Raw genomic sequence first — 14,019 nt, 5'->3', positions numbered from 1 at the left:
GCCCACCGCTACCTGGAGACAGAATGTGGGGGCAGGGGAAGCGGAGCCGAGCCCCAGAGGCAGAAGTGTGTGTGTGATGATGCAGAGCAGCTGAGGGGCCGAGGCTGGGGCCCACTGAAGGTGCTGAGGTCTGGTGACAACAGATGGATGGCTTGAGTTTGAGATAAACACACACGTTTCTTTGTAAGCAGGTAACAAACGGTTGCAAAACTTGCAGTTAGACCACCAATTTAAATAATTTAAAGCTTGCCCTGGCCTGAGCAGTGGTTAGGGTATCCACCTGCACACTAAAGAGTTGCAGGATCGATCCCCAGCCCTGGTCAGGCCTTGGGTGGGAGGCAACCAATCGATGTGTCTCTCTCACATCAATGCTTCTCTCTCCCCTCTCTCTCTCTCTCCCCACCTCTCCCTCCCTCCCTTCCACTCCCTCTAAAAAATTAATAGAAAAATATCCTCTGGATGAGGATTAACAACAACCACAAACATTCGAAGCGTGTTTAGCTCACTGAGTCCTCTCGATTCAGAACATCCTGACCTGCTGCCTCCTGCTAGCCACGTGCTGGGGCTGACAGGCCTGTTTTCTCGTCTGTAAAGTGAGGCGAATAGTGCTGTGCTGTTCTCCACAGAACTCCTGTGAGGGTCCGCTGACGTACCGGGATATAAAGTTATTTCAACAACAGTCAGATGCTCCGAGTGCCTGTTCCACGGAGAGTGGCATGGGGCTGGGGGGCAGGCTCTGAAGGACCCGGCTGGCCCCTGGGAGCAGCACCTCCCATAGCGTCACCGGTGATTTCGTAGCACTTACCAGCTCCCGTGGAAGTGCAGAGTCCGTGGTACAGCCTCTCCACATGGCTTCTGGGGGTCAGAGCCAGAAGGACCAGTGAATTGGATCTTGGAAACACGCATTAATGCAGACAATTTAGCAAACGTGCAGGTAACCGTCCGTTCTCTTTTATGTGCGTCTTGGTTACCCAGTCCCAGACACCCTCTGTCAGGAGAGGCTAGGGAACGAGAGGACAGCTTTGGGGCCTCTTTCATGTTGAAAACGGCCTGCTGGCTGGGCCTGGCAAACATTTTCGCCCACGGAGCTGTGGGGGCTGCGATTTGTTTTAGGGCTGCCTCCGTGGGAGAGAAATGTCACCCGCTCTTCAATGAGAGGAACCACGCGCATTCTTTTTATGGCCGAGACTTCTTTTACGTTAGAAATGGAGATGGGAGTAAAGGGTGTTTTACTTTATTTTGGTTTGTCGCAAAAACATGTGACAACTGCACTTTAGTAAAATCTTTCATTTCAAATCAGGGACATTTTGGGGACAACATGAGCCCTTAGCAGTAATAATGCAGAAACGCAGAGTAGAAATGCATGAAGGCTAATTTAAAGTAAAAACAACAGGCTGATTTTGAGTAAACTCGTAAAACAATTCAGTATTTTAACGTAACATAGATGAGATGCCGATAAGCCAGTCCAGTGGAAATCTCCTTGTTTGCATTGATTTTGGTAAAGAGCGTTAAAACCCACCCTGTGACTTGTTCTAAACAACTTTTAACTGCAAGGTTTGAGGTTGGAAAGGCGTCGGCCTTTTGAAGGCTTTTGGTGGAGATGGGAGGTAGGATGTTGTTGAATTGTAAACATTTTCAAGAGAGTGTTGAGTCAGAATCACCAGATTTGGATTCTCCTAGAAACCGATTCCTCGGCCTGTGCCACCAGTTTGAAGCATGTGTTTCGACCTCCAGGTGGCCGTGGCCGACGTGGACAGCGAGGAGAGCCGCAGCGCCCTGTTCGCGGAGCTGCTGGAGTCCAGCGGCAGCGCGGCCGAGTTCCAGCACCTGGCGCTGCTCTTGCAGGCCTGGCCGCCCGGGAGCCCCGGCAGCGCGTAAGTGGTCCCCACTGAGGCGCCTCCGTTCCTTCCGTCTCAGAGACCCAGTGCCTTCAGAGGAGCCTGTGAAAGCCGGATAAGATCCATCTTGCCCCTAAACCCCAATATTTTACAGCACTTGACGATAGCGTCTGGTTTATGATGTCAGCAAAGTCGTTTTGTTGCAGTTGTTCTCTTTTCACCAGGAAATCTTTGACTGTTGGCGTGGCTTCCGCTGCTCATGAGAATTCGTGTGGAGTAAGCGGGTCATTCCCGTTCGCTGAGGTCACACATGTGATGTGCAGTTTGCACGTTATCCGTCACACAGCCCTCACGCCAAGGTGATGGGCGCTCGTTTTGTAGATGCGGAAGTTGAAGCTCAGAAGTTAAGTTCTGTGACGTCAGGCGTCCCGTGGTTGCTGTGTGGCAGGCGGAGCTCTCCCAGCCACCGGCCACCTTCACGGCCCTGCGGTTTCCAGCGCGTCATGCTGGGCTGGCCGCCGCCCTCGTGGCTGCCTGGAGCGGCCGCCCCGCACTTGTGCCGCAGCCACGGAATCCCGTGGGAGGTGTGGCCAGTTTCCTCCGCGCACATATGCTGTCTGTCATGACCGGCTGCTCCTCCGGCAAAACACGGAGCGCGTGGGCCTCTGTTCCCGCCGCCCGCCCGCCCGCCCGGGACTCGCCTGTGCTCCCACGCGCACAGGTGCAAGGCCCCAGGCGCCGCATCTGCACCCGCAGCCGTGAAGCGGGTTCTCCTGAACAGCCATTCTGTGCGCATGTAGGGCCCCAAAGAACACCTGGAAAAGGCTCTCTAACCCAGGGGGCGGTGAGAATTTCTGAAGGGGTGTTGTCTTGTGGTTTTCAATTACAGTTGACATTCAGCATTGTTCTGCATTAGTTCAGGTGCAGAGCACAGTGGTTAGGGTTAGACAGTCGTATACTTTACAAAGTGGTCGCCCCGATATTCCCAGCCCCACCCGGCCCCATCCGCCTAGTTGGAGTATTACCGACTGTTCCCGGCTGTCCTTACGTCCCGTGGGAACGGCCTTTCTCCGCCTCTGCCGTGCGCCTTGGGACGGCACGCGGTGTGGAGCTTTCGAGCACGGGTCGCACCTGCTGTGTGAGGCTGGGCCGGGCTCTCATCAGAACACCTCCGTCTTCCTCCTGGCCGCGCCGGGCCGGGCTCTCATCAGAACACCTCCGTCTTCCTCCTGGCCGCGCCGGGCCAGCGTTTCCATCTGGTCCCCAGCCGTCCGGGCGCAGCCGCCTCCGGGCCTGGTGCTTGTGGGAAACGGGCCGGGCTGGGCTTGCTGAGTCCAGGTCTCTGCTGGGGCCGGGCGTCCGTTTCTGGCCAAGTCCCAGCTGGTGAGGATGGGAAGTAGACGTGGGACCACGAATCCGATTGTCAGCCAGCTTTTCTGTTTCAGAAAACCAGTGTGGAGTGTAGATTGCTTCAGCCCTTCAAAGGGCTCTCCCAGTCAGTCTTCTCAGCTCAGAGCGTGACACCTCTGGTAGGTTAGTGACCTGTGTCACTGTTCCTCTCGCTTTAGAACGGGACCATTTCCAGTCCCTCGCTCACCCACAGACACAAAGCAGCTTCACTTAAAACATTTACTGCGTGTAAAACATCTAATGTATTCGTAGACAAAAATATCTTAATTTTTAAAGGTGTATTTTTTGTAGTCGAACATGGAAGGAAATGGGTACATTGCTGACCTGTGTTCTGCATCCTCCGTTAGAACTCATTGTCCATCTGCTCACCCTCCGCCCAGCCACTGTCCTTTACAGACAGGCTCTCAAAGCGCTTTCTTCCAGGCCATCCGAGTGTGACCTCAGCACTTCCACCAGAACCAGAACAAAGAGGGTGGGGGGAGAGGGGAGGCGAGGAGGGAGGGGTGTGACAGTGATCGATGTTGCCAGTCAACTCAATCGAATTAAAAACTCAGGAAAGTGCGAGATCCGATCCATCTGGCTGCTAATTCAGTGGTTCCACCTGCAGATGTGCAGTGTGGGTCCCCGGCAGGAGGCTGCATGGGAAGCGTAAGAGACTTGCACTTGGGGAAAATTCAGTGGCTCAGTGCTTCACGCTGATGGAAGAGCGTCTTGGCCATTATTGTCAGGAAGCCGCGTTGCCCCGCGGGGCGTGCCCTTCTGCAGCGGGCAGCCTGGTGGGCAAACCCAGGGCCCCGGTTCAGACTCAGAGAGGAAGCGGGGGCTGGTCCGTGCGTGTAGGGAGACTCCCGTCAGCCACACACTCCAGGGCCTTGTGTGTGCTCTGACGCGAGCAGTGGTCCCCGAGACACAGAGCTGAGTTTGAGCTGAGACAGAGGCTGCTCGTGTGTATCTCCTTGTTGTCCTTGCACTTGACGTTTTTCTCAGGGGCAAGGAGTAAAATCCTGTCTAGGAGAGGGCCCCCTTTAGGTGCTCCGTGTCTAGAATCCAGAGCTGTGCTGACGAGACCAGACACTCCACAGTGAAGTTCATTCTCAGGGTTGTAAGTGAAATCGGTGCCCTGCTCCTGGGCCGTGTCCCTTGACCTGTAAGTCGTGGTGTGTTTATGCAGCGCGGGGTGTGGCGGCCAGAGAAGGGGAACAAAGGGCAAACTGTGTGTGTGTTTCTGTCTAGAATAAGAGAACTATGTGGAGCTCCAAGCGGGATCTCCCTGAGGCTTGTGTGTGGCTTCCCCAGTCTGTGCCCCACGCTGATCTCTGCTGTGCCCTGCCCTCCTGTCATTAGTCCTGCCCGACCCCAGGGTCAGTCCTGATCATAGTCATGATCATATGACTAAGAAAAGCCGGTTTGGGTAGTGAATAGTTCCATGGGCCTGCTATTATGAGCGACACTTCACGATTGCAAATGATCCTTCATTAAACAAAGCCCTACGTCAAGGGCAGACACTAAATTGGGAAAACCGAGGCCCAGAGAGGTCCCCAGAACCATCCACCCAGGCTCGGGGCGTTAAAGTCACTTCTCCAAGTCCACCAGGCAGTAAGCCAGGGAGCCAGCCTGAGCCCAGCGGCCGGGGCTTCGGGGCAGCCGGGGCCCTTCAGCGCCTGCACTGCCCGGGTGCTGGGGGCCGGCGATGCCACCGTGAGCGCCTCCTCCGTGAGATGTTCCCCTGAAGGACAGCCTGAAGGGCGAGCCCTCGGTCCCGAGTGCCGTTCGTCACAAGCATTCCACTTGGAAAGTGGGATTTTTTTCGTATTTGAAACTTGCTTCTCACAGTTGTCGCAGCTGAGTCATTTCCAGGGCCTTGCCTTTCCGCCCTCAGAGCCAGCGTCACGGATAACCCTTGGGTGAGGCTGGCTGCGGCGATGCTGACCCGGTGTCCGTCGGAGAACGGCGAGGCCCTGGGCGAGGAGGTTCTGAAGATGTGCCGCTCCTTGTACAACACCAGGCAGATGCTCCCGGCCCAGGTGAGTGGCTCTCCCGCGGGCACCTGCCTCTTCTCCGCACTCTGCTGTGGGCGGTGTCCGCTGCTGCTCGGGAGGGAGGGACAGGAGCTCAGGGCGTCGGAAGGTCAAGGGCCCCGGGAGTAGCAGGTCACATGAGGACACGCAGGGCTGAGAGGATGCTGGAGGCCTTCCTCCCTGCTCGGGCTCCGGCACAGCCTTCCTTTCACAGCCCCAGGGCAGAGCCTGCTTCCGGTCCCTCTGGGCCCTGTGTGTCTCACTCACATGTACGTTCCAAGGCGTCATGGCAGCTCGCATGGTGCTGTGTCCGGAGCAGGCCGGCTGGAGCGCGGTGATGAGCCTCAGCCGCCCTGATTTTTCCATATTTTTCACAGCATTGTGATGAGATTGCAAACCTCCGTGTTTATTCTCTGTAAACACGCTGAAACACGCAGCCGCCTCCATTTGACCTTGGTTCTCTATTTGACCCCGTGGTGTGGCTGTCACAGAGGTTTTTGTGTCATATGTAGACGTATGTGTATCTGAACTTTCTAAAATAAGCACATGTTAATTACAGCTCTCCGCAGTGGATCCGACCTCGGCAGTGTGTAGTCTGAGCAGGCTGCGTGTGTTCAGTAGCATCTGGACAATGGCACTAAATTGATTAATTGGTTTTTGAGTTGCTACCACATAGGAGATAAACTTGAAAATAAAATTGTAAATAGAGTTGTCTGAATCTTCATTGTAATCACTCAAGGAAAAGATTCCCATTCTGAATGCACATTTAATGAATTGTTTACAGAATGAGGGACTGGCTAAGTGTTTTTTGATTGGATTTTAAAATATTTATTTAAAGAAGTCTGTCAACCAGCAGAATGACAGAATTCTCCTGTGCAGTATTTAAAGCACCAACACTAACTCCCTTTGCTCCCGTGGTGTGATTGGTGGTGTCGGCTACTTGCTTACCTGTGACCGGCCCTGCTATAGTGAGCACCCAGAGGTGGGACCACGGCTGTGTCACCGTGGCAGGAGTCCACACACGGCACAGAGTGGGGTCTCCACACAGTTTATTACCCCCCCGCGCCCCGGGCAGGCACGGTGTAAATAACACGGGGCTCACCTTTGCCGTAACATGAGCTGAGGTCAGGTGCGGCTGGATCAGGACCAGATGCCCGCGTGCCTGCAGTCAGTGCTGCTGCTTCAAGGTTGGGGAAACCTTGTTTGGGACCCTGTTTCTCTACTGTGAGGAGTGAGCAGAGGCTGCTGTTCACTGCCTCACCCAGAGCACCTGACTCCCTGCCTCCCCCAAATCCACAATCCCCCCCCCCCGGGGGAGGAGAAAGGCACTGGATTGAACCCCTTTTGTAAGTAGGTCATTATCACTTCTCTCCTCCAATTTGATGAGATGAAAAGTAATTATTATCCGAGGAGTTTTGTTGCCACTGTGACTTGCCTTCATTTTCCCATGCTGCCTCAGTTCCTATCTTACAATGGGGTACAGTTACGGGTTTTTTCAGGATGCCAAGGTTAAAGGAACCGTGCAAATGTTATGTGCTGTTTTTATTGATCACTAAATGTGCTCAGATGTGAATTACAACTGTTACAAAGGAAGGAGCATTATTATTGCAGATGGAAATGTCTTGGGAACTTGACCACGTGCAGCTGAAGTCAGGACGCGGCAGCCTAACGCAGCGGGGCGGGGCTGGCTGAGTCCTTCTCTCTTCTGTCCTTCTGTGGAGAGGAGGTGCATTGGTTGCCTTCTATGAAGGCCTCTCTCCGAGGCAGGCCGGCCGGCGGGAGAAAGAGCTGAGGATACAGGTCCCTCTGCGGAGTCCCAAATGCCTTTTGAGTTTTCATGAAGATGAAACATCTTAAGTATCAGGTTTCCAGTTCACCTTGACATTAGGGTTTAAACAGGTGTTTAAACATTTAACTTGCTGATTTCCTTTGTTGCCGTGGATGATACTAGATATTTGATAGTATTAAAATGGACAATACTTTTTATTGCTTGTTAAGCATCTAGTATATGCTGAGCGTTGTATGTTATTATTAACACCCATTCTCTCACACACACACACACACACATAACACACACACACACACACACACACACACACACACACACACAGCAAAGCAGACACATTACCTCCATTGTCCTTATGAGGAAACGAGGGCTCTGAGAATTCAGGAAAGTGAGTGACAGTCCCGCCACCCGGTGGGACACTGTGCAGCCATTGAAAGCGATGCCGTGGAGGGAGATCGGGGGCTCAGACAGGTGTGCAGTGTCCTGTGCAGTGGGCGAGGCAGGTCCCAGCACGGAGTCAGCGTGTCCCTGTGCTTGCAGTGCGTGGAGGAGCTGAGCGCGCTGCTGCGGAGCCGGGCCCTGCTGCTGCCGTCCCTCAAGCTGCTCCTGGAGAGCCCGGACGCCCGCCTTCACGCCGTGGCCCTGGAGCACGTGGCCGCCGTCGCCAAGGTACGCCCGCCGGCTTGACATTACTCTGCCTCCAGGACGTGAGTCGGTGCGGCCAGCACTGACCGGGATTCGCCACGATTGCTCTGGCCGTGGTATTCCCTGACCACAGCCGCTCTCTCTGTTTGTCTAGGAAGCAGGTATTCGTCTACTGGTATTTTACAAGCACGTACCGAACGCCTCCGGTTTACAAACATTTACACACCAGCCTCTGTGTTTAGGTGCGGAGACTGTAAATCCAAATAGCGGAGCTGTTTCTCTTAAGAAGCCGGTGTCGGCCCTTCAGGAAATGTCCTGGGCACGGGGAACTCGGGCTGGGGGCGCCTGGCCTCGGGCCGGTTTTCTGCTGTGTGTGTGTCTCCTAACTAAGGTGGGAGAGCGGCCGCGGTCATGTTCTCCGGCACCGTCTGACCCCCAGCCCGCTGTCCTCTGGCAGCCTGGCCGTCTGGGCGGAGGAACGGGGGACTGCACCGGGCCGGTGCCCTCTCCCTCGAGGCTGCTGTCTTGTTGTGATTAAGGAAGAACTTTCACCTCCCTTTTTAAATTTTACACTTTAGAACTAGGCAGCTCAGGGCTGCATTTTAACGAATTCACCTTGTATGACTCCTAAAACCCCTCTGTAGGGAGATCATTCCTTCAGGTGAAGTGATCAGTTTGAAGTCTTGTGTGTGACTGTGTGTTATGTGTCTGGGTGAGTGAGTGTTATGTGTGATTGCATGCTTTTTCTAACAAAAGTGTCAGAGGGCAGAGAGGGGAGGAGAAGCCTGGAGCTGGGGTGCACACCCAGCCCCCCAAACCGTGGGTGAGTCAGTGGGTGAGTGGTGAGTGAGGGCAGAGGCCCAGGACACCATGTGCATGACTGTAGGCCTCACAAACCCTGTCCGCTCAGGCCGCCCTGGTTAGAAACAGCAGAGAAAACGGCACAGCCGAGAGACGCGGAAACGCGTGCGTGAGGCTGCTGCCCGCGTAATGGGCCGCACTGCTTACAGCAAAGTTTTTTTTTAATAAGTAGAAAGTACACTCTACAATAATGATGACAAGTATAGCATCAGACCGTGATTTCTAACCTTTTTCATCTCCTGGCACATAGAAACTAATTACTAAAATTGGGCAGCGCACGGGTTGAAAAAAGTCTTGTATTATCATTATGGAGAATTGCCTACCGTGCGTCAATGTACCGCATCCAGGGTGTGCAGCCTGGGGCTGTGCTCAGGAGCGAGGAATGGGTAGGGTGTGTGTAAAGGTGAAATGCAATACCATTCCTGGGTGTCGAGGGATTATCTCAGGGGAGGATTGACATAGGGCCTCCAGGGATTAGGCGAAGTAGGAAGGTGACAGGACAAAGTGTGGGACCGGCCACACTCAGGCCCCGAAATGGAAGATCTGGTTACAGTCTCAGACTCCCCTGTTGTTGGGCTGTAAGCCAGATGATTTGTCCCAGTTTGGGTTTCAGAAGAGGCTACTACTAAATCCCGTGCCAGGAATGAGACCGACTATCATTCAAATAAATGTAAATTACAAGAAACTATCCACAGGCATTTTCTCATTCCAGCTATACACTTATGTTACCCTTGTGTTTTTCTGCCTTTATTGTTGCTATACTTAATAACTTTATTGGTAATAGTAAACGTAACAAGACAAATATCCTTCCCTAAACAGGGAAATAAGTTTAAATAATCTTATTTGAAGTCATTGAAATGAGGTCCTGCATACATGATGCTACTGGAATCTGAGCTCACCTTGTTACTGTAATTACTCTTACCTTCTTATTGATCCATAAAATCAAAGACTTTAATTCAGAGAAGGTTCATTACCTATTGTTGAAACAGGAATTAAGCAGATACCGTTTTAATGGCTTGGAAGACAGTAGTGCTTTGTGCTTTAATAGATTTCTTTCCCAAGATCTGCAAAGTTTCATTTATTCTCAGAAATGAATCACGACACACACAAAAAATCACCGATGGAGACAGGTGGCGAGCGTTTTGCTCACTTTGATATCTGTCAGCCCCTTCCTTTTCTCGAAAATGCTGGATTGTTGGTTGGTTTGACTATTTTAACTTGAGCCATTTATTGAGCTTGACCTCTATAAGCATTGGGCTGGGCACTTGGAAAGCACAGGTGACCTCAGCCCCACAGGCAGTCTGCATTTCAGATGTGGAAACTGGAGCCCAGAGAGGTTGTCCGTAGCAAGGTCACACAGCACAGCAAAGCAACCGGGATCAGAAACGGGTCTCTAACCCGAAAGCCTGTCTTTTCACAAGACCACACGCCTCTCACTCTAATTCAGTTATTTGATCAGTGGCGCGCACTGCTGCTGAGACGGAGGACGATAAGATACAACCTCAGCCTGGCCAGGAGACAGACAGGTTTCCAGAACATACACGAAGAGGCAGCTAGTCGGTGCCCTGGAGGACGGGGAAGGCGGGAGCAGCTTGGCCAGGGATTTAGAGGAAATGCCACCGAGAAGGGGTCCCCGGAGCTGACATTTGCGCTGGGTTTTGAGGGGTCACCAGGTTTCTTAGAGGAAGATGGCAGGGGCTTACTCTCAGAACTTCCTTTGTTCTAACTCTCACGTGCAGTAGGCACCGCTGACCTCTGCGTCTCAGGAGCTGCTCTTCCTGGTCCCAGAACGAGTAGGACGGCCACACTGTGTGCAGGATGGTCCGGCGGCTCTTCCATCGCTTAATTGGCTTTGAAAGGCCACATTGTGTCCGAGGCTCCTAGAACCAGAGTCACTGAAAGTGCACAGTGACATTCAGAAAGCCTGTCGTGGCTCTGTTACATCACAGTGTCAGGCAGTCTGAGCTTCAATATGCATTAGTGTTGACTTGGTTCCTTGCAATAATATGGACAGCAACAGGAAACAGAAAAGTGTAAGCTAAGTGCCAAAGCCACGGGGAACCATTCCTAGACTAAGAGATGGGACCAGGGGGCCGTCAGAGAAGCCACAGTGGAAAGAGCCCATTGAACACTTGAGGGAGGTAAGTTCGGTGCTGAGCTTTCCAGCGCCTGCGTGAGAACAAGTTCGAAACGCCTCCCGACATCGTCCTGTTGATGTCATGGGGTCGAGGGTGTATTTTCTCAGCGGAGGAGAAGGTTTCTTCTGGAAGTAACTTTTCTTGTGGGTCTGTTCGTTGGGGTTAAAGAGTGGGGACCGGGGGAAGCGCCTCAGGGAACCGGGCAGTGTGGCTGCGGGACGCCGGCTGGGAGTCAGGACGACCTCAGCTCGGATCCTGGCTCCGTGGCTCACTGACCCCGGCGTTGAGCAGAGTCCTTACCCTCCATCTCCCAGGCGGTGACACTGGCAGTGACAGGGGAGAGGGGCTCCAAGGACTAACGCAAGAGGGCGGGCCTGGCACCGCGCCGGGGGTGGGGCTCCGGGGAGGGTGGCCACGCCAGCCTCACGTCCTGCCCGTCTGATTTCTTGAAGGTGAACGACTCAAACTGTGACCAGGAGCTTCTCTCCCTGCTCCTGGACGCCAAGCTGCTGGTGCCGTGCCTCTCCACGCCCTTCTACCCGCGCATCATCCAGCACCTCCTGGCCAGCCCGCAGCCGGGGCGCTGGGACGCCGAGGGGCTGGCCAGGGACCTGCGGGAGGCCGGCCACGAGGCCGAAGCGGGGTCGCTCCTTCTGGCCGCCAGGGGCACGCATCGGGCCTTGAGGACTTTCAGCACAGCCCTGAGCGCCAGCCAGCACTGGGTGTGACGCGGCCCAGGCCCACGCACGGTCAGTCTCCAGTGGCCCCTCCCTGCGGACCGGAGCACCCAGCGCCGAGTGCTGGCCCCGGAGCAGCACCTGTCCCTGCTGATGGTTCTCGGTGGTCCCGCAAGTGGGAAATAAAGATCCATGCTGAGCAGCCTGCCAATAAAATACAATAAAGTCTGTACTTTCTTGTTGACCGAGAGAGACTCACTCACGCCTACTCCCATTGTTGGAACTGCCTTTCAGAACGGAATTCAGGTGAAGCCTCAGGGCCGTGTCCCAACGGCTGCCTGTGGGCAGGTGGCGTGAGAAAGGGAGGGAGGGAGGTGGAGAGGGTGGGGGGGGGGCAGGTGCTGGGACGCAGGCAGTGGGCCTGATGCAGGCCTCGGCGTAGGGAGGTGACTCTGGGCCCAGTGCCCACCTCTCTGGACCTTCCTCTGTCCCGTATACAACCAGGGCCACGTTCTCTATCTCCCGGGGTTGCCAAGGACGAGGGGAGGGGATGCCTGAGGCTCTGTCAGGTACATAGCAGGCTCCCCTCCCCTGCTAGAGTGACAGGTTGTGAGCTGTGATGTTCAGGCCACAGCTGGATGGTCAGTACCAGCACCGAGGGCCGCCCACTCAGCACCCCGAGAAGGCTGACAAGCCCGCACGTGTGTAACAGCTCGGCCGCCAGCGGGCGGGCAGGAGAGGCATGTGGGGCCCACCAATGACACATGGCAATCACAGCGAGGGTGTGAACAGCAAACACTGAGGGGTGTTCCCGGGGATGGGACCCCGATGCCCGGTTGCGGGAGCCTGTGCTGGAGGGGGAGGCTCAGCTGGGAGCGCTGGGCCTACTCCCCCAGGGCCTCACATCAGATCCAAACGCACAGCAGCCCGGGCGGCAGCCGGGAGGAGAGCAGGCGCAGTGACGGCGGGCACCAGGCCCCTCGGAGGCTCCCTGGGAGACCCTCATGTGAGCCACGGCTCCCCCTGGCCCTGGTCCTCATGCCTAAGTGGGGCAGCCCAGTCCGCTCTGTGCCCCCCGGAACCCCACTCTGCCAAGGGAATGCACTTTCTGTTGTTGGTCCCGGGCTTCAGCTAAAGAAAGTCGCCCCAAATATACACCCCAAGCTTTAAACGCATTAACTCAATCAATCCTGGTGATAACCTTAGAGCAGTGGTTCTCAACCTTTCTCATGCCGCGGCCCTTTAATACAGCTCCTCATGTTGTGGTGACCCCCAACCATAAAATTATTTTCGTTGCTACTTCATAACTGTAATTTTGCTACTGTTAATGTATCGTAATGTAAATATCTGTGTTTTCCGATGGTCACGACCCACAGGTTGAGAACTGCTAGCAGGGTCGCCTAAGACCATCGGAAAGCACAGATATTTACATTTCGATTCATAACAGTAGCAAAATTACAGTTATGAAGTAGCAGCGAAAATAATTTTATGGTTGGGGGTCACCACAACATGAGGAGCTGTATTAAAGGGCCGCGGCATGAGGAAGGTTGAGAACCACTGCCTTAGAGGGACAGCGGGTGGGAGAGAGAAGTAAGTTGCAGGGACACAGAGCCAGCGGGCCGCGGGTCCCCAGTGCGAGTCAGGCAGCCTGGCTCAGAGCCTCACCGCTGGCCACAGGCGGCTCCGCAGGTCCCTCTGAGAAACCGGGATGAACTTCCTGGAGGGCATCTGGAGACACTGCAGTGTTTCCCATCCTGCCCGTCCTCCACGAATGGTAGCTTCATGGCAGAAGGGGGCGGCTCTGAAATACCCTTCGACCCTTGCAGACTGTGGGCTCATCGATGCGCCAGCCTTCACGGCGGCGGGCATTGCCCTCTCTGTGTTCACAAGTCTCATGCTGACCTGTCCCAGCTCCCCACGCACTGCAGGGAACCAGGCCCCTTCACTGGAGCTTCCCTAACACTCCAGACTCCCCCGAAGGCGCAAGGCACGTGGCCACCAGGAACATTCCCTGCAGACAACTCCTGTTGGGGCGTCGCCTGGCTTCCTAACACGAGGTCGCGTCAAGGACTTGGAACGCGTTCACATCCCATGTGAAGGTCCTCGGGAGCAGTGGTTAACAACCGGGGCTGCGTGTGGAATCACCCCGGAATTTGTCATAACTGAAGCCAAGTCCCCACCCCAACCCTGGCCCATTGAGTCAGTCTATCTGGGGGCGGGGCCCTCACAGCCAGTCAGTGGGGGGACCGGATTTATGTCACTGGCTCATCCCTCGCTGGCCATGTGTCTGTCCACTTCCCTTTCGTTCAGAAGCAGACAAGGCGCGTGAAGGGACCTACACTGGGCCCCTCCCATTCCAGCCCCGTTCTGGGCAGGCCAATGTGGGCTCTCTCCCGGGCCCAGGGAGGGGCCGCAGGGGCCGCTCTGAAAGGCAGGGAGCAATCAAAAGAGAAATGAAAGGCCTGTGGCTGGTTGAACTTGCAGCTAAATTTAGAACTGGAGTCAAGGTGGCTCCCAGGCCTGAAAGCGCCAGCCCTGTGGGCTGTTCCCTCCCCCGCCCCCGCCTCACCGGGAAAACTGGGCCTTAGCTTTCTGGAAAGAAAACCCCACTCTTCATGATGTTCCGGGGCGCGTTCGCGAGCAGGG

The 14,019-nt window shown here is 54.9% G+C and overlaps 1 protein-coding gene across 1 annotated transcript in view; it reads left to right on the top strand.

Annotated features, from left to right (window-relative positions):
- NBAS (NBAS subunit of NRZ tethering complex) overlaps positions 1–11,600 on the top strand; it is a 197,573-nt gene extending 185,973 nt beyond the window's left edge. The window contains exons 49-52 of the mRNA XM_028140372.2: positions 1,735–1,874; positions 5,128–5,272; positions 7,593–7,721; positions 11,149–11,600. Of these exons, the coding sequence (XP_027996173.2) occupies positions 1,735–1,874; positions 5,128–5,272; positions 7,593–7,721; positions 11,149–11,424 (690 nt within the window). The 3' untranslated portion in view covers positions 11,425–11,600. The remainder of the gene's footprint in view (positions 1–1,734; positions 1,875–5,127; positions 5,273–7,592; positions 7,722–11,148) is intronic.
- The last annotated feature ends 2,419 nt before the right edge of the window (positions 11,601–14,019 follow it).

This window comes from Eptesicus fuscus, chromosome 16 (genome assembly GCF_027574615.1).
Source record: "Eptesicus fuscus isolate TK198812 chromosome 16, DD_ASM_mEF_20220401, whole genome shotgun sequence".
NCBI classification, from domain to species: domain Eukaryota; kingdom Metazoa; phylum Chordata; class Mammalia; order Chiroptera; family Vespertilionidae; genus Eptesicus; species Eptesicus fuscus.
Note: the sequence above shows the minus strand (reverse complement) of the source record. Positions and strands in the feature narration are given on the sequence as shown.